This window comes from Argopecten irradians, chromosome 6 (assembly GCF_041381155.1).
Source record: "Argopecten irradians isolate NY chromosome 6, Ai_NY, whole genome shotgun sequence".
Taxonomy (NCBI): domain Eukaryota; kingdom Metazoa; phylum Mollusca; class Bivalvia; order Pectinida; family Pectinidae; genus Argopecten; species Argopecten irradians.
The window spans coordinates 38339699-38363664 of record NC_091139.1 but is presented as its reverse complement, the minus strand read 5'-3'; the positions used below and the strand labels follow the sequence as shown (position 1 = coordinate 38363664).

Genomic DNA, 23966 nt, shown 5'->3' with positions numbered 1-23966 from the left:
CTTTAGAGCTACAATTGGTGCCTATTACTGCTAATGGAGCAAAGTAATGATTATGCAAATCATTATAAAAAGTTTGTTTGCATTTTTATCGTACTTGTTTGATATCATTTACCTTCTAGGCAATAAAACTGAACCACATAAAATATCAAATTCTCACCGAGGCATTATTTTTTTTACATAATACATATGGAAGTCTTTCTGAAGGGAATTTTTACGGCAAGTCCACAAATTGTGAATTTGACGTCTTGTGAGCGTTACGGTAGATATTAAGAACGTAAGTGATCGGAACCCCTGGAGTATCGAGGATGTTGATCAGATAGAGGATATTCCTATAATTGTTATTTTTAGAAAATGCATCTGCGCATGCCTCAACACAGTCCGATAACATGAGAAACTGATATTAGCATTTCAAGGTAGGTATTAATAAATAGAACTTATTTAAGATGAATTTCCTACGTTTTATAATATATCGGATGTACTACTCTATACACTATAGTGGACGATTTCGACCATGTCGCTCTGTCAATACACTGTAGTCATTGTAAGTATCGAAAGTAACAGAATATCAAAACGAAAGTATAATATTATTACATTATAATTACTAGAACAGTGCTGTTATTCTGTATAACAGGAATATCAGTGGCGTAGCGCCCGTGCATGCTTGCATGCTCAAGCATTTGAACAGTCAGAAAAAACACAACATTTGAATACGCGTAACGCTGCAGAATATAAATTATGTATAAATACATATGATATGCTCAACTGTATGCCTAACATAACTTTGTGCACATTTGAAAGACTAGAAGATTGGCCAATCTGGAAATTTATTAGAATAGTCTATATATACCCGGTTACCAAGTTGTTAAATATGTTTGAATTTTGTCGTAGACAATATAAGACTTTAACTAAAGAAGAAGACTTCTTCACCAAAATCTCTCAAGCAATTATGAATACCAAAATAAACAACATCGCATGAAAAGTTAGAAATATTATAAAAACATATAATTATCTTAAAAATGAAAGCAAAACAACTTAAAGCAATTGCAACATGTTCTTGGCCTTAGTAACGAAAAAGTGAATTGATCAATTTTGGTTCGCTTTCCGCCCCGTTAAAACGTGTGTTAATTTTCAATTCATTTATTTGCATTTTTACATCCACAAACAAGGATCGATAGCAAATTACAAAGATAACATTACATGTATAACACAATAACAATAAAACAAGAACAACTTATGCATTCAGCAAGCCCGCTTTCCTCAGTTCAAACGACTTTTTAATGAAGAGGCCCAAATCCTGCAGAAGTTGTGGTTCATTAGATGACAATAACTTTATTAAATTTTCATAGTCTGTGAACATAGAATTAATGTTGTATTTAGATAAGAAACTTTTTCTTTCAGTAGAATTTACTGTACATTGCAAAATTTGCATAACCGGTGCTGGCGAGGTATCTTTTTTGTCCTACCAGCTTCAATTTCTAGGTTGTGATTGCTGATCCGAAGTTTTGTCAACAATTTTCGATATTCAAAATTTTGCAAAGAGAGATAATATTCCTCTTTATAGTTTTGTTTAAGTTTACTATATAGAAATAGCTTATTACTACAATCTAAAAGCTGCATTTTGCTTGAGAAAATAATGTCAAATCTGCCATGTATGAATCTTTTTAACGACCGTTTTAATCTGGCCTGTGCCTTCCTACTGAATTTTCCCCTTTTAATGTCAAATGTGATGTTATTTTCGTTGATAATACTTGATACGTATGAATACCACGAATATGATCCACTTTCATGAATATTTTGACTGACCTTCAAAGCCTCTTTTACAAGATTATTAATGTCATCTTGTGATATTCTAGCCAAATAACACAATGCTTGAGTATTAATGAAACAGTCTAGTGTATATTGTCCTAATTCAGCCCTGGAAGCAGCATTTACTGCATATTTTCCAACCCCAAGGGCCATTTTGCAAAATTTTAAATTTATTTGTTCAAATGGCGTTTTATCTATTATTGAAAATTTGTCAAATGTTGAATTATTCACATGCGCTCTTTTACTTGCATTTGCAATTTTACTGTAAAAGTCAGCATACCATATTTCAGAATTATATGTTAAGATTGGTCTGACTAAAGAATTATACAACTTTTTCCAGAGCCATATGGGCATATCAGCTATTTTATTTAAATATTGCTTAATTGAAAACAGAACTTTTCTACTTTTTACACTAAGTTCCTTAGCAGCTAGCATGAATTTACCGTTGTTACATAAAGTTGTACCTAAATATTTATACTCAGAGACTTGTTCAATTTCCTGATTTTTAAACATAAACGGTTTCACATTATGTTTGGTTTTTATATTTTTCTGCCTAGTTTGGAAAATCATCGTTTTTGTTTTTTTAGAATTTATTGAAAGCTGCCATTTTTCACAGTAGTTTTCCAATTCAATTAATGATTGCTGCAGTCCCTCGGGAGTTTCTGATAAAATCAATAAATCATCCGCAAATGACAAACTACCTACTGCTAAATCCCCTAATTGTAGTGGATTATTATTTAGAATGACTGGTAAATCATTGATGTACATGTTGAAAAGGGTAGGACTTAAACTATCTCCTTGTTTTACCCCCCCCCCGAATAATGTTAAAATATTCTGTCGTGAATGTTTTAAATTTTATTGAGGATTGCGTTTTTCCATACATGTCACTAACAATTTTGAAAATATTTTTTCCGACACCATGCTGTGCAAGCTTAAATAATAATCCATTTCTCCATACACTATCAAAGGCTTTATTGAAGTCCACAAAACATGCGTAGATTTTTCTCTTAGACTGTGAGTATTTAGTTAACAATGTTTTTAGTACGAACAAGGCATCAGTAGTTCTACTATTTTTTTGAAACCCAAATTGATTTGGGCATATAATATTTTGCATAAACATGGTAAGCCTTTTGTTTAAAATGGAATTGAATAACTTTGCCAAACAACTTTGGAGAGAGATGCCTCTGTAATTCGTTGGTAGACCTGCATCACCAGATTTGAAAATAGGAATTAAGAAGGATTTGTTCCAAAACTCTGGATAACAGCCACTACTAAAAATAGCATTAAAATATTTTGCTAAAAGAGGCATCATGATATTTATGGAATATTTGATTATTTCGTTACTAATAGAATCAGGACCCACCGATTTATTATTCTTTAAAAGCTTAATTACTTCTTTTATTTCTTTTATTGTAATGGGCCTATCTGTGATATCATTATGTTGCAACTGGGTTTTTAGTTGGTCAAGTTGCAATTCAATATCCCTCTTAAATTTAGTATCTGGGTACAAGTTTTGATTCCCCAAGTTTTTGAAATGTGCAATAAACTCTTGCCAATTAGGGGGGTCTTCACAGTTATCATTGCTTTTTTGGCTTAAGAGTTTTAAGCACTTGCCACAATTGTTTAGAATCTTTATTTGATATACTATTTATCTTGCCCAGTATTGTTTGTTTGAAAGCTCTCTTTTTGGTTTTTTCATCCTTTTAAGTTGTTTTGTATAATAGAGAAATTTTAATCTAAGCTGCAAGTCATATCTTGACTTTTTAAGTTTACTACCAAGTCTATTTACAGTTTTTCGAAGGCTGAAAAATTCCTTATCTGTCCAAAGCTCCCTTTTAATTCGCTTGCATTTACCGGTTTTTCTAATTTTAACAGACATACATCGTTTTTGTAGCTTTTCATACATGTTAGTAATTAAAGAAGTCGCGTTCTCAATTCCTTCCTCAGTATAAGGAATATTCTTAGTTTGGAGTTCCACTATATCGTCTCTAATTGTTACATCTCCCAAAATTTCAATGAGCTTTCCATTTGAATAATTTCCCCAATGATACGATTTTATATCTGTGTTTTGTAAAGGTAAATTTGCAGGATTATTTGATATTTTACAATCCAAAAACGTAATTGTTTGAACATGATCCGACAAGTAGGTTGGTTCTTCTACGACAAAATAATTTACTGAGGAAAGCAGGCTTGCACTAGTTAAAACATAGTCAACAACGCTACAACCATTGTGCTTTATACAAGTATAATTACCCAATAAATCACCCAAAAATCTCCCATTTAATATCCGTAGCCTTGAAGAGATACATAAATCTACTAGTTGGCGACCTTGGGCATTAATCATTTCATCTAAGGAATCGCGTTCTTTTGTCTCGTGATCTATAGCATAAACAGGTAAAAATGGCGAGACATGCGGAGACACATCATCGTTATGTAGGAAGTCTGGTAGTCTTCCCGTTCTAGCATTAAAATCACCTGCAAGAATAATATCTCCATCAAGACTAAATTTCGAAATTTCATTTTTTCAATCTCGATAAAATCATCATCATAATATGCTGAAGAGGCCGGTGGCACATACACTGCACACAAATAAATATCCTTATCTCGACCAAAAAAACATTTATCGAGTTTTATCCACATTCTATTGTTTGAGAGAGACCCATTTATTAGGTATGAAATCCCTTTGGATATGGAGTTTCTAATATATATTATTATTCCTCCACTATTTCGCTTGGCTTTCTTTTTCTTTTTTCTGATTTTTGAAAATGTTTTAAAACCTTGTATTTTTGATGCAGAACTTTCACCAGCCCAGGTTTCCATACAGATATTTACATCATATTTTATTTTAGATTTGAAAATGTCATCATTATATTTCTCTCCAAGGCCATTGATATTCCAACAAGATATTGAGACCCGTGATTTCCGGTGTCACGAATATGAACAGATTTTTGATTTAGAAAAGAATTTTTGTTGTTGTAATTGTTAGAAATAGAACAGAATAAGTTGAAAAATAAGTCATTAATACAATATTTATTTTTTCTTATTGAGGTGGTGGAGGACTGGTCCCTTCTTACGCAATTTCCACCATTTTGACAGTGGTCTTTGACTCGCTGTCATAAACAAACCAACACGTAAACTTAAAAATTTAAAATATGTTTTATATGTTTAAAATATTCTCCATAAGTTTTTCATCAGTTAAAATAACACAAAGTTCTCCCATTACTTACTAATTTATTTACAGCCAAAATCCGTGTTTTTTGTTCGAGCACTTGTCACGGGAGTCTAGTATGTATACAATGTATATAGTTTTGCATGGTTATCACCTAAATATCGTGACCTCCATTTAACTATTGGTATATACGTTAAAAGTTACCAAAGAAGTAAAATGGTTACTACATTGTAACAATTTCCCGTCAGCTTCTGGGGGGCTTCGCCCCCCATACCCCCTACCGGGGCTTCGCCCCTGGACACCCCCAGGCATGCAGGCCTATCCAGACCTAGCTACGCCGTTGAATATAACGAAACACCTGAACAATGAATTTACCGAGATACTAAGGCCCTAACACCAGACTAAGACACTATGACATATAGATGTCTGGTTCAGGGCCAGACTAAGACACTATGACATATAGATGTCTGGTTCAGGGCCAGACTAAGACACTATGACATATAGATGTCTGGTTCAGGGCCAGACTAAGACACTATGACATATAGATGTCTGGTTCAGGGCCAGACTAAGACACTATGATATATAGAAGTCTGGTTCAGGGCCAGAGTATCTCGGGCTATAACGTATTATACTTTTCATTTGTCAAGGTTCATTTTAGATTGTTTGTAATATGTGTATGACGAACCATGTCTATAACGAATTTATTTCGTTGGTCCACAGAAGATCGTTATGTAAACCGTGTTTCAAATCATCGTTTGAATCCGGTTTCAGTGGGGATGAACGGGGGCTACTCTTGTAAACACATGTATGAGGCCTTATTCCACTTTTGATTATTTATTGGTTGGATATGCGTCACACGGCGTAAAGTTTTTTAAAAAAAAGTCTCGTCTATTAACCTCTTAACATTAAACAATAACCTGATAATATCATGAAAGCAATGTTATTGACTGAAAGGAGAGAACGATTTATAGAAAAAAAAAATAGAAATATGTCTTTTGACATGACACCTATCTGTTAGAGCACACATTTTACTAAACAGACAACTTGATATGCGAATTATTGTTCCCGTACAAGATTCAAAATAGAGAGATGTCTTGGTCTGTAGGAACGAAACTATGTTCATTCGTCCTCGGTATTCCAGAGGTTAGTGTTTTTATGACATAAATCAGGGGTGGATATAACGACAGTGATTGTAATCCCTGGAATATCGAGGATGATGTTGATTACGATTAAGTCGGCTGGAGTAAAGTCCTTGCTGAATGGGAACTAGTATCAGATATACTATAGGTAAATAAACATTGTGCAACAGTATCTCATATCAGTAGTATATGTCGCTCAACTAATACATATTCTAACAAAATCTTATAGGCAGATATTTCACAATGTTATCATTATAAAGGTGGATCCGGCGGTACATGGTTTTATCACGATTGTTTCTTCTTTTATTTGTTTGACAATGTTTTAATATGTTTCAAATAACAGGTATGGTAGCTTTTTGCATCCTTGTTGTTGATTTTTTAAAAATTTAATTTTTCCACAAAATGCATTTAAATATCCAAGAATATTTATATACAGTTGAAGGCTATGGCAAGCCAATTTAACATTTATTGAAGGAGCATTGTCTATCCCGTATTTAATCAAATTGTGTAAGATATCTTATATATATATATATATATATGAGAAATCTGATGTATATAAGATATCTTATCTATATAGGATATCTTAAATAGTATATTTAAGATAGCTTATATAACATATAAGATGTCTTATGTAGCATGTAAAATTTCACATATAGTATATATAAGATATCTCATATATTACATAAGATATCTTATATAGTATATAAGATATATCATATAGAAATTAGATAAGATATCTTATTTATGTATAGAATATATCTCATATAGTATATAATATATCTTATCTAATTTTCTATATAAGCTATCTTAATTAATATATAAGATATCTTATATAATTGAAATATCGTTACTTTATAAGATATCTTATATAGAATGAGATTTCGTAGCATTTAAAACCAGAAACTAATTTCTCCCTCGAGCATCATTCGGAGACCTTAGGAGCACATTTTTGAATCGTTCGCAATGGCGGAGATGGCGCTGAAATGGAGAATCAAACGCTTTGGTTGCATTCAACGATGTATTGAAAACGCAGAAGCAGTTAATTCCTATTAACCTAGTTGTCAGTTCGGACATGGCAGCAATAAATATATTGGCTATAATAGCGACCTATCTATACATGCATACCTTTGTCTCGTTCAACCAAATGCTCAAATATTATATAAGATATCTTATATATCATATGAGATATCTGATATACTATATGATACACATCATATACTATATGATACACATCATATACTATATGAGATATCTTATATCGCAATGAAGATATCTTGTATATATGCATTGAAATTAAGGATCGACATTGCTCTTTGAATAAATGTCATGTTGACTTGCCAGAGAAGAATGCCAAGGGTGGGACCTTCAGGCTTGTAATATAATCAAATGGGAGGAGTGGGCGCTTTCATTCACCAAACATTGAACTAGACATTCATTCTATATACATATAATTATTATTTACTTATCACAAAATCGAAATTGATCTTACGAATTTCATAAACATTAAAATTTTCCCTTGTAGAAAATCAAGCATTTCCAGCAGGTCAATAGAGACAAGAAGCGTTCTAATTAAACTTAATCAGGATGGGCATGAATTATACAACAGCCTCCCGGGAAGGTGAAGCAGGGAGAAAGACACCAACTGGACGTATACGATTATATCCGGAAATACCTGATGATTTTCCAGCCTTACCATCTAAAGATAATATACATACACATCCTACACCTTTGACAACAGAAAGACCAGTTAATTGTGTCCCGGCTACCTCCAGTCCTATGTCAGAGTCTGGAGCTCAGAGAGAAGTACAGCACAGTACACTGGCTACCTCCAGTCCCATGTCAGAGTGTGGAGCTCAGAGAGAAGTACAGCACAGTTTAACAGAGCATGTAGAAGGTAGTGAATTAGGACCCAGACCTAAAGACACCCACAGTCACCACGGAGGACATTACCAGAGACATGACTGGGACAATGTGGAATATGCAGGGAAAACTTTTGAAGTAGACCCTGTCCTTGTAGAAAAATACAAAGATGATAATAAATCAAAGTTTGAGTATTTTTGGCGGAGTGAATCTGTGTACAGTCAATGGTGCATGACAGAATTTGTTGTGGATGGCACAAAATACACTTGTGCAGAACAGTTCATGATGCACAGGAAAGCAAGTGAGTTTACATGCATAGGCAAATTTGATGTTCTGACATGGGGGTCCCTATTGAGACATAATATAATGCTGTACATTTATGCAGATAAATAAATATTTGTCAATAATAAATAGCCTCACATCCTTTTAAGTACCCCATAACCTTTTCTTCTCATCTTTAGCATACCAAGTATGTATGTATCAAAACTTTAAGCAACACAAATCTACCCATTTTGTATATCAATTTTATATCAAATAGCATTTATGCATGAACAAGTATCTTTTGTTATAAAGTGTTTTCATTAGTAGAGATGTACCAATGCTCTGTAATTCATAAAGTTTTGTCAGGTTATTTACAAAAAAAAAAAAAACACAAAAAAACCCATTAATATCCAAATATCTAACCCTCTAAGTTTTCATAACCTTTAACTTACATTGGTGTTTTCCGGGTCAATTATGGTAACTAAAAAGTACTCTGGACAATGTAAATTGTGTCAGTAAGTCAAGTAGTATAAGAAGGCTTGTAGGACAAAAATTCAGTTCACCAAACTTAAAATAATAAAAATCTTACTATCATGTGATTGAATTTAAATTAAAACTTTCCCAACATTACAAATGCTTTGAAATAGCAAAGGTATTGCTACTGGATACAGTTTCAAAGAATACTATTTCTTTTCTTAAAAAAAAAACAACAAAAAGAACCCCATTTGTTTGGGCTTGAAATATTAAGTGATTTTCCTACAAAATTTTGATGATTTTCAGTGAAACAGAAGACGGCCTGAAGAATGTTTTTTTTTGTATCAATACAAAAAGTATTCTATTAAAATGTTTGTTGTTGTTTCCAGTGTTGTTTGAAGACTATAGGACTGCACGAAAAATTATGGAGACTATATCACCTAGGAAACAGGAGCAGCTCGGAAGTCAGGTGAGGTACTTTGACGAGGATTTATGGCAGGCCAACTGTGACGCCATTGTGGAGGAAGGGAACATGGCTAAGGTTGGTTCAGAATTTTTCTTTTATTTTTCTGCTTAATGTTGATTTATCTGCTCCGAGTGGCACACACAGTAATGTTTTTTTAATAATCTATACTTATTCAAAGGACAAGATAATGTTTTAATATGCAAAGATAGTTTATGGCTTGTCAAAATCGAGTATTAGAAAGGAATTCATACACATTGAAACACTAATTTATGTTCAATTTTATTGAAACACTAATTATAAGCCTAGTGTCTATTAAAGGGCACAGGTTGCCAGCCCAAAGCCCATATACACAATTTATACAGGTACAGCCATTAAGCACACATTGTACATGTGTGCTGTGGGTTTGAAATTTACATTATCAATCAACCCATGCATAAATTTAATAAGCATATATGGAAATATCTTCATATTCCTTTAATTTGTCTGATGAAACCCTGAAGGCAAGTGAATCGTTAAGCTGTGCAGAAAATTGTAACAATATGTGGCAGCTTCTAGCTAGGTCTTATATTAAATCAGTTAGCAATTGCTAGGGCTTAATAATTGAAAGATTTAAAAAAAAGACTGATGAAAAAGTTTAGCATCAGACACAATGCGCTTTTTAAATTCTTATGTATGTACATATGCATATTATGGTATATTAAAGTCCATTGACCAATCATATGATGGGGACTGCTGTATCTAAATGAACCAGTTAAAGTTCCCTATATACCAATGTATGATTTCCATCTCTGTGCTAAAAGCATAGAGATTAAAGTCTTTAGGCGTCTGTCAGCAAAAGTTTCTTTCCTCTACTAGCGTTACTTCCCTCTACCAGAGTTACTTCCCTCAACCATTGTTGCTTCCCTTTGCCAGAGTTACTTCCCTCTTCCAGAGTTACATCCCTTTACAAAATGTACTAGAGTTACATTCTCTATCAGAGTTACATCTCTCTACCAGAGTTACTTCCCTCTACCAGGGTATTTCCCTCTGTCAGAGTTACTTCCTTCTACCAGTGTTACTTCCCTCTGTCAGAGTTACATCCCTCTGTCAGAGTTACTTCCCTCTACCAGAGTTACTTCCCTCTACCAGAGTTACTTCCCTCTGTCAGAGTTACTTCCCTCTACCAGAGTTTCTTCTCTCTACCAGAGTTACTTCCCTCTGTCAGAGTTACTTCCCTCTGTAAGAGTTACATCCTTCTCCAAATGTACCAGAGTTACTTCCCTTTACACGTGATACATCCCTCTGTCAACGTTACATACCTCTACCAGAGTTACATCCCTCTGTCAGATTTACATCCTTCTACCAGAATTACACCCCTTTGTCAGAGTTACTTCGATCTACCAGAGTTGCATTCCCCTACCAGAGTTACATCCCTCTACCAGATTTACATCTCTCTACCAGTGATACATCCCTTTACAAGATATACATCCCTCTGCCAGAGTTACTTCCCACTACAAGAGTTAATCCCTCTACCAGTGATACATTCCTCTGTCAGAGTTACATACCTCTGCCATAGTCACTTCCCGCTACCAAAGTTACTTCCCTCTGTCAGAGTTACATCCCTCTGTCAGTGTTACTTTCCTCTGTCAGAGTTACATCCCTCTACCAGAGTTACTTCCCTCTGCAAAAGTTACTTCCTTGTGTCAGAGTTACTTCCCTCTACAAGAGTTACTTCCCTCTGCCAGAGTTTCATCCCTCTACCAGAGTTACTTACCTCTACCAGAGTTACATCCCTCTACCAGAGTTACTTCCCTCTACCAGAGTTACATCCCTCTATCAGAGTTACATCCCTCTACCAGAGTTACTTCCCTCTACTAGAGTTACATCCCTCTGTTAGAGTTACTTCCCTCTGCCAGAGTTACTTCCCTTAACAAGAGTTACTTCCCTCTGCCAGAGTTACATCCCTCTGTCAGAGTTACTTCCGTCTACCAGAGTTACATCCCTCTACCAGAGTTACTTCTCTCTATCATAGTTACTACCCTCTACCAGAGTTACATCCCTCTACCAGAGTTACATCCCTCTACCAGAGTTACTTCCCTCTACCAGAGTTACATCCCTCTGTCAGAGTTACTTCCCTCTGCCAGAGTTACTTCCCTTTACAAGAGTTACTTCCCTCTGCCAGAGTTACATCCCTCTGTCAGAGTTACTTCCATCTACCAGAGTTACATCCCTCTACCAGAGTTACTTACCTCTACCAGAGTTACTTCCCTCTACCAGAGTTACATCCCTCTACCAGAGTTACTTCCCTCTGTCAGAGTTACATCCCTCTGTCAGAGTTACTTCCCTCTACCAGAGTTACTTCCCTCTACCAGAGTTACTTCCCTCTACCAGGGTTACTTCCCTCTACCAGAGTTACTTCCCTCTACCAGAGTTACTGCCATCCGTCTGGATTAGGTTTCCAAATGATAACTTGAAAATTAATGGATGGATTTTGATCAAACTTCACACAATGGTAGTATATGAGAAAATGCAGCTTGGGATTGAATTTGGGGTAAAAAGGTTAACTATAAAAGTCACCAATACTAACTATAGATTGTTTCACAAAATATCAGTTTCTAGGCGATAACTTGAGAAAACATCAAGTGCTTTGATCAATTTTCACCCTATGGTAGCATATGAGAAAATCCAGCTTGGGATTGAATTTTTGAGGCAAAAGGTCAACTACAAAAGTCACTGTCACTAAAAATAGATTGTTACACAAATTTTAGTTTCTGAACGATAACTTGAGACACATCAACATAATGTGTTCAAATTTCATACAATGATAGCAAAACTAAGCAGTAATAACTTGCCGTTGATTAGAGAATGCAGATGAAGACAGGGGGCGCGTGTTGCTTGCAACACTAACTATAAGCTTGTTTCCACTTGTCAGAGTTACTAGCCTCTAACAGAGTTACCTTCATCTACCAGAGTTACTTCTATCTGTCAGAGTTACTTCTATCTGTCAGAGTTACTTCTATCTGTCAGAGTTACTTCAATCTACCAGAGTTACTTTTCTCTGTCAGAGTTACTTTTCTCTGTCAGAGTTACTGCTATCTTTCAGAGTTACTTCTATCTGTCAGAGTTACTTTTCTCTGTCAGAGTTACTTCTATCTGTCAGAGTTACTTCAATCTACCAGAGTTACTTCAATCTACCAGAGTTACTTTTCTCTGTCAGAGTTACTTAAATCTGTCAGAGTTACTTCTCTCTGTCAGAGTTACTTCTATCTGTCAGAGTTACTTTTCTCTGTCAGAGTTACTTCTATCTGTCAGAGTTACTTCTATCTGTCAGAGTTACTTAAATCTGTCAGAGTTACTTCTCTCTGTCAGAGTTACTTCTATCTGTCAGAGTTACTTTTCTCTGTCAGAGTTACTTCTATCTGTCAGAGTTACTTCTATCTGTCAGAGTTACTTTTCTCTGTCAGAGTTACTTCTCTCTGTCAGAGTTACTTCTATCTGTCAGAGTTACTTTTCTCTGTCAGAGTTACTTCTATCTGTCAGAGTTACTTTTCTCTGTCAGAGTTGCATACCTCTGTCAGAGTTACTTTTCTCTGTCAGAGTTACTTCTATCTGTCAGAGTTACTTTTCTCTTTCAGAGATACTTTTCTCTGTCAGAGTTACTTCTATCTGTCAGAGTTAATACTATCTGTCAGTTACTTTTCTCTGTCAGAGTTACTTCAATCTGTCAGAGTTACTTCTATCTGTCAGAGTTACTTCTATCTGTCAGAGTTACTTCAATCTGCCAGAGTTACTTTTCGCTGTCAGAGTTACTTCTATCTGTCAGAGTTACTTTTCTCTGTCAGAGTTACTTCAATCTGTCAGAGTTACTTCTATCTGTCAGAGTTACTTCTATCTGTCAGAGTTACTTCAATCTACCAGAGTTACTTTTCGCTGTCAGAGTTACTTCTATCTGTCAGAGTTACTTCAATCTACCAGAGTCACTTTTCTCTGTCAGACTTACTTTTCTCTGTCAGAGTTACTTCTATCTGTCAGAGTTACTTCAATCTACCAGAGTCACTTTTCTCTGTCAGAGTTACTTCTCTCTGTCAGAGTTACTTTTCTCTGTCAGAGTTACTTCTCTCTGTCAGAGTTACTTCTATATGTCAGAGTTACTTTTCTCTGTCAGCGTTACTTCTATCTGTCAGAGTTACTTCAATCTACCAGAGTTACTTTTCTCTGTCAGAGTTACTTCTATCTGTCAGAGTTACTTTTCTCTGTCAGAGTTACTTCTATCTATCAGAGTTACTTTTTTCTGTCAGAGTTACTTCTATCTGTCAGAGTTACTTTTTTCTGTCAGAGTTACTTCTATCTGTCAGAGTTACTTCTATCTGTCAGAGTTACTTTTCTCTGTCAGAGTTACTTCTAATTGTCAGAGTTACTTTTCTCTGTCAGAGTTACATACCTCTGTCAGAGTTACTTCTATCTGTCAGAGTTACTTTTCTCTTTCAGAGTTATTTTTCTCTGTCAGAGTTACTTTTCTCTGTCAGAGTTAATTCTATCTGTCAGAGTTACTTCTATCTGTCAGAGTTACTTTTCTCTGTCAGAGTTACTTCTATCTGTCAGAGTTACTTTTCTCTGTCAGAGTTACTTCAATCTGTCAGAGTTACTTCAATCTGTCAGAGTTACTTTTCTCTGTCAGAGTTACTTCTATCTGTCAGAGTTACTTCAATCTGCCAGAGTTACTTTTCGCTGTCAGAGTTACTTCTATCTGTCAGAGTTACTTTTCTCTGTCAGAGTTACTTCAATCTGTCAGTTACTTTTCTCTGTCAGAGTTACTTCAATCTGTCAGAGTTACTTTTCTCTGTCAGAGTTACTTCTATCTGTCAGAGTTACTTCAATCTACCAGAGTTACTTTTCTCTGTCAGAGTTACTTCTATCTGTCAGAGTTACTTTTCTCTGTCAGAGTTACTTCTATCTGTCAGAGTTACTTTTTTCTGTCAGAGTTACTTCAATCTGTCAGAGTTACTTCTATCTGTCAGAGTTACTTCAATCTACCAGAGTTACTTTTCTGTCAAAATTACTTGCCTCTACCAGATTTACACCCCTTTGTCAGAGTTGCTTCCCTCTGTCAGATTTACTTCCCTTTACCTGAGTTACAGCCCACTGTCAGAGTTACTTCCCTCTGTCGGAATTACTTCCCTATACCAGAGTTACTTCCATCTACCATAGTACTTGCCTAAACCAGAGTTACATACCTCTAACAGAGTTGATTTCCTCTGCCAGAGTTAAACTTGCCTCTACCAGAGTAACTTCTCTCTGCCCGAGTTACTTCCCTCTGTCATAGTTACTTGCGTTTGTCACAGTTGCTTCCCTCTGTCATAGTTACTTCCCTTTACCAGAGTTACTTCCCTCTACACGATTTATTTCCCTCTACCATAGTTACTTCCCCTGTTAGGGTTACATCCCTCTGTCAGAGTTATATCCCTTTACCAGATTTGATTTTAAAAAAAAATATTAATTTGGTACCCCCAAAAAGTGGTCTTATTAAGCATGTAATCTCTTTTAAGAAGTGATTACTGTTACATGTTCTACTGATCATGTCAACATGTATATTCTTAAGGAGTTTGTTTATGATTACAGTTTAACCAGAACAAAGAACTGCTGATCATAATTTGTGCCAGCAATCCTAAAATACTTGTACTTGCGAGTCCACTGGACAGGATCTGGGGAATAGGACTATCCAGTGATGACCCTCGAGCCTGGAACAGGGCTACCTGGAATGGTGAAAATAAACTCGGAAAAGCACTGACCAAAGTCCGCTGTCAACTGATGTTAGAGAAGGAATTAATCTTGAAGGAAGAATATGACGAGCAACTCAAAGAGCTGGAGCGCTGATTTGAGAAAAAAATATTCGCGCACGTTTATAAACATTGATGTATCACTGAACATTTTTCATAAATATTTCGAAGAATGATATAATGTCTTACAAAATTCGACTGCATGTATATCGGTATATATATAAAAAAAAATTAATCGTGATTCGATCAAATCAGAGATTTAGATAGTATACAATTATCTGGTCAAATTTAAAAATCAGGTACCGGGCTGAGATTTTAGTAGCTGCATTATCTACCGTACGGTGCATTAAATACATCAGGGTTACAATTATTGTTCCTTGAAAGGTTCCTTCCTGTAGAATACTTTATTGTCCTGATTCCCTGTACGTTGTTAAGTATTGCTGGAACGGTGTCATTGTGAAACTAAATGTTCTTTCAATTCTGTTTCCGTAGTCATGTTGATGCCAGACTCGTTTCTACAAAGTTGTCAAATCAACCGCTCTATTTCTGCACTAGTGTGTTACCAGTGGTAACTACGAACGTATGCATTGCTTACCGTTAAAACACTCCGCCTCAACTTACACACTATTGGCAATCTGATACTAACTTGGTGATTCGTAGGTGTGTTCTTCACAGTAGAACAAAGACCAATAGATGATGGCGTACCTTTAGATTGGTGAGAGTTATATTTGGTAAAATATGGCGGACAGCCATTCAGATTAAACTGCCTTTGGTACAATAATCTATGGCCTTTACTAAAGTAATATAAAGTCTTTTCTGGTTGCGTTCTGCTGCCACCAATTGTTTCTGCATCATGTAATAGCCAAGGTGACGGAGCAAAAAGAAACTGACTCGTCTGAAACATTTTAATTTGTCATTTCCGAAACTGGGAAGTTTGATTGAGACGACAACACGTTGTAAACAGATTTCACACAAATTCCGAGACCATTGGCCACCAAGACTCCATGAACTAGATATCGCTCTGTATTCATCTTTGGACTATACTCGTACAAACTTATGTCCTTGTTCATACCACCAGGTATTTCATTAGGTAATTCTTCTATTCATCTATGCCATCCATCTCAAATGTAGAGTTTGAAATTGGATTTACCATTTATAAAATGAGCAAACAATCTTTCAATCACAATTTAATTGGTAGGTAAAATAAATCACAAAACCATCAATCATTTCTGAATTAACATGTACTGTTTAATTAAATCTTATTTTCATAAAACAATAACATACGTGTTGCCAGGAAAACTGACCATTCATACAGCCACACAATACTTAATCTTCCATCTACAGCCTACCAATCATGCAACAAATATCCATATTATTCAAAAATATATTGTAACTAACTTGGCGATGTAACAGATCTATTAGCAGTAGTGACCATTTTGGCATTACCGTGGCATTGTTACATATATGTAACACTTATCTTCTTGCTGAAAGAAGACAAAACTATTTAACAGAAAAAAATTCAATATTGATGCCATTATATAATTATGTGTATGCTATTCTGCTTTAAAAGATGTTTATGAATGCCGTGAACACACAAAGATAGATTTTATACATATCTATAAATAAATGATTTTGAAAAAAATGAGTCCAAATGTATACCTTCTAAAACCCAAGAGTCTCTTCTGTTTTATAGTGAAGAATCTATTGGGTTTCTGACAATGTAAACAATAATACAATAGAAACGTTCTGAAAATTGTTACAGAAATATCTCCTGAAAAGACCATGGCTTCTGTGTGTTATAGGATATCACAGCTACCATGTATTTCGTTGCCACTATGTGTGCATATCTACAACAACCCTACCATATACTGGAGGTAATGGGACAAACTCTAGTGCTATTTAACAGTCAATATTTACTGGATAACGATAACAGCAATATAAAGTCAAAATGAACAAGCTTACCTCAGAACAACTATACAGTCTAATGTTAGAAAGGAACACCAGGTACCATGATTATCAAACGTACCAGTAATTTAAACATTTCAACATGTTGTTCATGTGTATCATCCTGTATACTCCAGGGGATGGTCTCACTGTCGTGAATTACAGTAACATAATCCATGAGAGTGAAGGTGGTGACACCTGGAATATCCAGGATGAGTGTGTATAGATTGAGGACATTTTCTATAGTTTCTTGCAGACAAATGAAGATATAGTCAATGTTAAATATGCTGGATTAATTACAAAGATGTTTGCTTTTCAATCTTTTTTCAGAGGGATGGCGGAAGAGGGGTTCATAAACTTGTTTATACTAACAGTTTATGTAATTATAATAATAATCACACACTAGACAGTAATATCATCTAATACCAATACTCAGTCATATAGCCAAACTAACACAGTCAATAACTGGCTCTCTGACATTAGAATGCTAAAGTTAAGGAGACTTATCATTGCTAACAGCGAGTGTTAATGTCTAATGTTGATTGACACAAGGGAGGTAACTGTTATTTATATATTGCACATAATATTATAAATCATTGTCAAGCTGCAGTAAAAATCAGTGAACTACAGACTGTGTAGTCGCCATAGGGACTCTTAATGCAATAGCCAATTTCATATACAATACAAAAACATGTACACAGCGGATTTGGTGACCTGGTGACGGTTGTCTTTATGTATTTTCTATATTATACCCATCAATAAGTCACCTACCCTAGAAATAGATATTGGGCTTTAATGGGTCTTATTACCAAATGCTGGTACGCACATGGAAATGACCTATGCATGAATATAAGACTTCTGCAAATAAATAATTCTAGTTCTAAATTTCAAATGATTGTATACAAATTCATACACCATGGATCATTTACTAATGAGGACCAGGATTTGGCAAAGGTTTTGAGAAAAGTGAGATAAGTAAAACCTAAAACGTATTTGAAATTCATAAATAAATAATCAAAACTTGACCAGCTAACTACAATGTCATGATCTATAATACATAAATTAAAATATCAAAATTGTTCTAAACAAAATTAAGTAAATCAAGCCAGGAGTTCTTAACAAGTGTATAATTCATACGCAAACAAAATTAAATGGTTTCCTATCGAAACATTTCTAACAGAAATCAACAAAAACTTAAAGGTTTGAGAAATCAACTGAACAAAAAATTAGGACAGCTCTGTTGACATGGAGAGGTAGAAAATAAAGAGTTATAAATTTAGAGTTATGTCCAGTTAGAAGGTCAGACACATGGCGGGTAGCTGTAACATCAAAAATTGTACGAGAGTTGTGTAAACAAGAGGGACCTTTTTCAATAAATGAGGAGGTAGAAAAACAAGGAAAGAAAATTCTGAGAAACCAGAATTAGGGTAAAAGTATGAAAATCAAGGATTCTACTTTATCAGGATAAAATACTGTTGATAGAATTTAAAGGAAAAACAAATTTAGTCAAAAGTAGCTATTAAAGTATACTTATATTTCATCATGCAATGGCGAATTGATTTTGAAAGGTAATCCAGAAAGAATGTATATTTATATGGACAAGTATGAAATACCCTGACACTAGACACAGTGTGATTCATTTTGCCATTTAGCAGAGGACATGGGTCTTCAATTGATGTAAGGATTCCCCAAGAAACTGTTTTCCCCAGAAACCTATTTCCCGCCATATAAGTAACATAAGGCTTTATATAAATGTTCAATATAGGTATATATATATATCTATGCTTTTTTATTTAATTTGTCTATAATTATGTTGTTTTCATTTGTTGTAAATGAAAGTTTATATATATATTTCTTAACTGCTAAACCTTTTAATGTGTTTAAATGCATTGCTTATATCAGATATGTATAATATTTTTTCTGAAGAAATAAACCTTGAAAAATTAAATTCATTAAGTACATTGCCTTAAGCCTGCATGAACTTAGTAAATACGTTCAAGAGCAGTCGATCTATACATTCATCAAGATTTACCGATACAAATAACAGAGGAATGTTTAGTTAGGAAGAAACATTAATGATGCAGAAAGAAGTATACATTATGTCTTCTTCATTAAACTCTTCTTTTAACTTTGTTAACAAATGTAGAAAAAAACCATCTATGAATATTTGTGTTACATATATAAACAACTCTTTATACATTAACATAGTTTTACAACAAGTAATACAGGTATTCACAAGTTTCATGTAAACTTTTTCCCCATGAAACTTATTTTCACAAATTGGATATTAAACTCATTTTTTTTCATTTATATACTCATTGAAGGAATTTTTAAAAATAAATATACATGTATAAACAATACAAATATCATGATGTCTGCAATTCATTTGAACATCAACATTGTTAAAATTAAAGACAGAAATAAGATACTAATTTCACCATATAATTATTAATAATTTCAAAATAACAGTAGTTTAGATTCAATTAATTGATATCTGCTAATGCCTCTTAAAAAAAAACCTATAAATAATGAAGGATCGATAAGATTCATATTGCTCCTCTTTATTTCTATGACGCGGACATTTTAACCTCTGATGACCAAAATAGGTAGATTTTTAACTCCAAAGCAGTAGTATTGCATGCACAATTTATTAACGGCACGTCTGACAAATAAATAGCAATAAACAACAAAAACATGTCTTAGGCATCACCACAATGATTATGGTGCAGTGTTGTTTTAGCCTTTTCATTTACTTTTCGACAGTAAATCATTTTTTACTAATTAGAGAAAAACACTGACAGATAACATATTCCCTTGTCTTTAACAAGTCAAATGACATACAAGATAAATTTGTTTACTGTAAAGTGTGTCAATTTTGCGTTTTTCTAATATGAAACTAAAATTTGCTATACACCATGTTTGGTATATATATACATACACGCTATGTGGTTAATTTCACTGGGGATTTGAAACAAATGACAAATATAGCGAATTATAATCCCCCGCGAAAAAAAAGGCCCTTTACAACATTAGCAACATATTTACATAATTTAGATATAAGCAAAGAACTGTTGAAGAACACAAGATACTGAACATGATTGTATAACCACTGATGGCACATACAAGTAGATAAAGATTTATAACAAATAACAAATTATAGTAGGAAACAACAAATGAAGAATCACAAAGAATCACAAGAATGCCAAAAGCATATCAATCGAATGCATCTTCACAACCTAAACTTATCGCACAGTCAACATTTATCACACGACGCAATCAACTTTTATCTCACGAAACAGACAAAAGATTTTATAAATATTCAAAAGACTTGCATCACAGGCAGTTGTTATTTTAAAATACCTTTGCTATTATATTCGTTATAACTATAATCGTAGCTTGATCCATTGAAAAACATTGAAAAATAAGACATTTCAACTGTCCAGACATCTTTGAATTATCAGCAAAAAGACTGCTTATCATTAATTCCTTCATAAAGTATTTATATTTATTTAATCTGGTTTTTTCTATCAAAACCCTATCAATAATTCATTCATTAATGATTTATATATCAAATCTGTTTAATTCCTTAATACATCATCAATTTGAAAAACAATCATATAACTAAGAATATAGTTTAGTAATATTTCACTAAGAATACAAATTTCTCAATATTTCAAAATCAAAACAAAATTTGTGACCCGAAAAGTAAGGGCTTCATCATTGACTTACCAGCATTACAATCACAAGGATAATGGACAGTGGGCCCTAGGGTGTCAGTGATGTACCATTTACAGTATAACATATCCATGGGTACATGCACTTTATTTTGTGATTCACAATATTCTGATTATTTATTTGGCGGAAAACAATTGTGGTTCATCTTATTATTTGTAACAATGATTCCATAAATGTAAAAGAACTTTTGTTGTACCCCTATTAGTGTTTCCATAACAATGAAAAAGAAATACAACAGAAATTTTATGTTCTACGTACAGTATGTTAAAATTACAAATGCCTGTGATGTGTTGCAGTAGCTCATAGCAAAATTAGGGTAGTATTGATACCGACACACACGATTATGGTTAATACAAACACTTATATCAAAACTATTTACATGCTCAAGCTGCCATTTAATGGACAACGGGTTATTTCATTCTTCTCTTATTAACAGGCTATACAAAGTTAACACCTCCATTCATAAAGTATCTGGGACATTCCAAATAACACCTCTATTCATAAAGTATCTGGGGCATTTCAAATATTACCACACATTCATTGTCTTGTCTGGCTGTAATGGAGAGTTGTCTGCTCCTGAAAGCAGGTAATAACTGCAACATCATTTATGTGAAATACTTGTAATATAATCAGATACAAAATACTAATCATAATTATTATTATAATGATGCAACAACCAACACCTACTACCAACAGCAAACAACCCTACATAAAATATAAGATTATATAAGATATAATATTCTCCCATACTTCACAGGGATATTCCGCGGTTGCCAGGGAAAAGATATCTCTATCTAACACGGGTGGGGGGGGGTGTGTGTAAGACAGCTCACATGCGCTAGACAATAACGTGACGTCATCAATACATGCGGCATAACTGCGGCACGCATTGTAGATGACGTCATAAATTTTGATGCATAACGAAGTTCCTGCGATAATGGCGAGATGAAAAACCTGGAAACCAAGTGGAATATTATCAATTTTTTTTACCAAGTATGGGAGAGAAAGAATCTTACATGGTTCTGTGAAGTGGACAGGGATATCTCAACCCTCGTGAAAGATTTTGGCCATCAACCCTCGGCAATTCTCGGGTTGACCGGCCAAAATCTTTCACGAGGGTTGAGATATCCCTGTCCACTTCACAGACCCATGTAAGATTCTATTAATGAACTATGATTTCAGAAGAACAATATCTAGACTGACCACCAAACTGTTAAACGTTTCTTCAATATGAATCTTTTACATTTTTTTTTATTTAGGTTATCTCATTCGAATATGAATTGACTAAACAAAAATTACTTCTTTTTAAGGCTGAAACTTTGTATCATTTTTTGTAATTTATTCAATATCTTCTATGGTTGAAACACCTTAACAATATTAGTCCCAAAACTTGGGTTCATAGTTTACTGGAAAAAACCTTGTTAAATTGAGATCTCCCCTTAGTTTCAACTACAATCTACCATTATCTAGCAAATATCTACTCATCACCATTGATGGTATATAGTTATAGTACATAATTAACAGTTTAGAGGCCGGTAATTGGTATAAGTTTTCCATAATAGACAACACTATAAAATGAATTACATTGTTAACTATTAGAACAATAAATTTGGTTTCAAACTTATTTAGATAAATAGAATCAGTTTTATCAAGAAACATGATGCCTGAGGCTCTCCTAATGTATCTGTCACTTACATACATATATACTCAAAGGCAGTTTTATAGAACATTCTAGTATCTTCTAGTATCTGGATAATGTCACATATACAAGTCTTTTATATTGGTGTTGTCACTGGAACAGTATCCAACATCACCCAACGATAATATAAATTCAACAATCAAAAACAGGATTACAAAATTACAAGAAATATATCAGTGGATCAGTTTGCTAAGCTCATGCTCCAACACTGTTACTTAAGCAGAGGAAAAAAACCAAATGTTAGTTTTATCAAACATCATCTACAGCAAAATCCTCTCCAACCTAAACAGTTTTGTTTTTTAACACCTAATATAATGGATATCGTCTGAGTGTTTCAATATCAACATGTGGTACTATAGATACATGGCACCAATCAGTTAGAGTTTAGTCTCCATGACTCGCCTGTGTCGTTCACGTCCTCCCTGCCGCACATTCTCCATTGAATCCTCACTAGATGATCTTGAATACCTATTGACATTTTCTTTTTTGGCAGCAAAGAAGTCAGGATAACTGGTGTCCGACACAGGGCTAACAGGTGTCACAGAATCAACCGACATAAACGACTCCGTTGAGCTGATAGAAGACACATAATCACGCAAATCATGATTGGAGCCCAGTAGTCCATTGTTCCAGTTGTTGACGGAGGTATTACAAGCGTCCCCACTACCACCCATCTCACACCTGTGTTCTAGTCCGTCTCCTGAGCCACCTCTGTAGAATGGAGACCCCACACTTGGCTGATCGTTTGTGTATAGTTTTCGTTTGGGTCTATGTACACTGGACTTGTTAGTTCCAGTGAAGTCACTATTTGTTTCTACGTCACCATCGTATACCTCTGATTGGGAGCTCAGTTCTTTCTCAACACTCCCCGCTAACTCCGTCTGAAGTCTATACGCCAGTACTTCAGGGAACACCGTGCTCTTTGACCTAGTTCTCTGACTGAACATGAATTTAGATGGTGCCATGGAGTGTCGGCGTGACGCTGAGCCATGGATGGATTCCTGATGAAGTCTCTCCGCTGCTTTCCTCAGCAGTACTGGAGATGACGGTAGTGATTGACTCTGTGGACCTGACCTGTGCCTATGGCGACCAGTGTACGGATCAGGAGTACAGGGACTACAAGGAGGCGTGAAAGCATTCGATGGTGACGGTAATTCAAAACCAAATGACTGCTTTCCTTTGGGAGTTCCGAGAATTTTCCTTTCCAAGAACTGCTGAAAGCCAACAAATGGATTGGATAGAGCTGGCGAGTAGAACTGGTCATCTTTACTCATGGCTTCTCCTAGCTCTGCCTGTGGTGTGGGGGTGTTGAGGAAGTCTCCGGGGTCGATCAGCTCCTCCCCTGATAACTGTAAGATGTTGTCCTCTGACAAAGACCGCTTATGGCCTGGTCTTTTATACCCTCCTACAAACAAATTACAGAAAATTTTTAATTTTATTTTTTTCATATAGAATTTCAACTTTTTTTCAAATTCAAGAATTGGAGAAGGAATAAGACAAAGGTTTTAAACACAACATTTATCTTTTAAGGAAAACTTTTTAATACTGTGCTTCATACGATTCAGAAGCAATTCTTTACCCTTTTTTCCTGTATTTTCATTTACATGCATTTTTCACAAGAATGCATTTGTAACAATAAAATGTAGACCTATCAATC

The 23966-nt window shown here is 34.7% G+C and overlaps 2 protein-coding genes across 3 annotated transcripts in view; one reads left to right on the top strand and one right to left on the bottom strand.

The window, feature by feature from the left end:
• Positions 1-362: 362 nt before the first annotated feature.
• LOC138325818 (uncharacterized) lies at positions 363-15712 on the top strand. Its single transcript, XM_069271745.1, has 4 exons — positions 363-413; positions 7637-8275; positions 9099-9250; positions 14774-15712. The coding sequence occupies exons 2-4, from the start codon at positions 7699-7701 to the stop codon at positions 15026-15028; spliced, it is 984 nt and encodes a 327-aa protein (XP_069127846.1). The 5' UTR covers positions 363-413; positions 7637-7698; the 3' UTR covers positions 15029-15712.
• A 393-nt stretch (positions 15713-16105) lies between these two features.
• Positions 16106-23966, bottom strand: part of LOC138325817 (dual specificity testis-specific protein kinase 1-like) — a 49600-nt gene continuing 41739 nt past the window's right edge. For both annotated transcript variants that reach the window (XM_069271742.1, XM_069271743.1), the window contains exon 11: positions 16106-23714. In XM_069271742.1, coding sequence (XP_069127843.1) covers positions 22687-23714 — 1028 coding nt within the window. In that variant the 3' untranslated portion in view covers positions 16106-22686. The remainder of the gene's footprint in view (positions 23715-23966) is intronic.

Coding starts and splice junctions, on each gene's coding strand:
- LOC138325818 (XM_069271745.1), top strand. CDS start 7,699: ATGGGCATGAATTATACAACAGCCTCCCGGGAAGGTGAAGCAGGGAGA. Junction 8,276..9,098: donor CATGATGCACAGGAAAGCAA/GTGAGTTTACAT, acceptor TGTTGTTTCCAG/TGTTGTTTGAAGACTATAGG. Junction 9,251..14,773: donor AGGAAGGGAACATGGCTAAG/GTTGGTTCAGAA, acceptor TTATGATTACAG/TTTAACCAGAACAAAGAACT.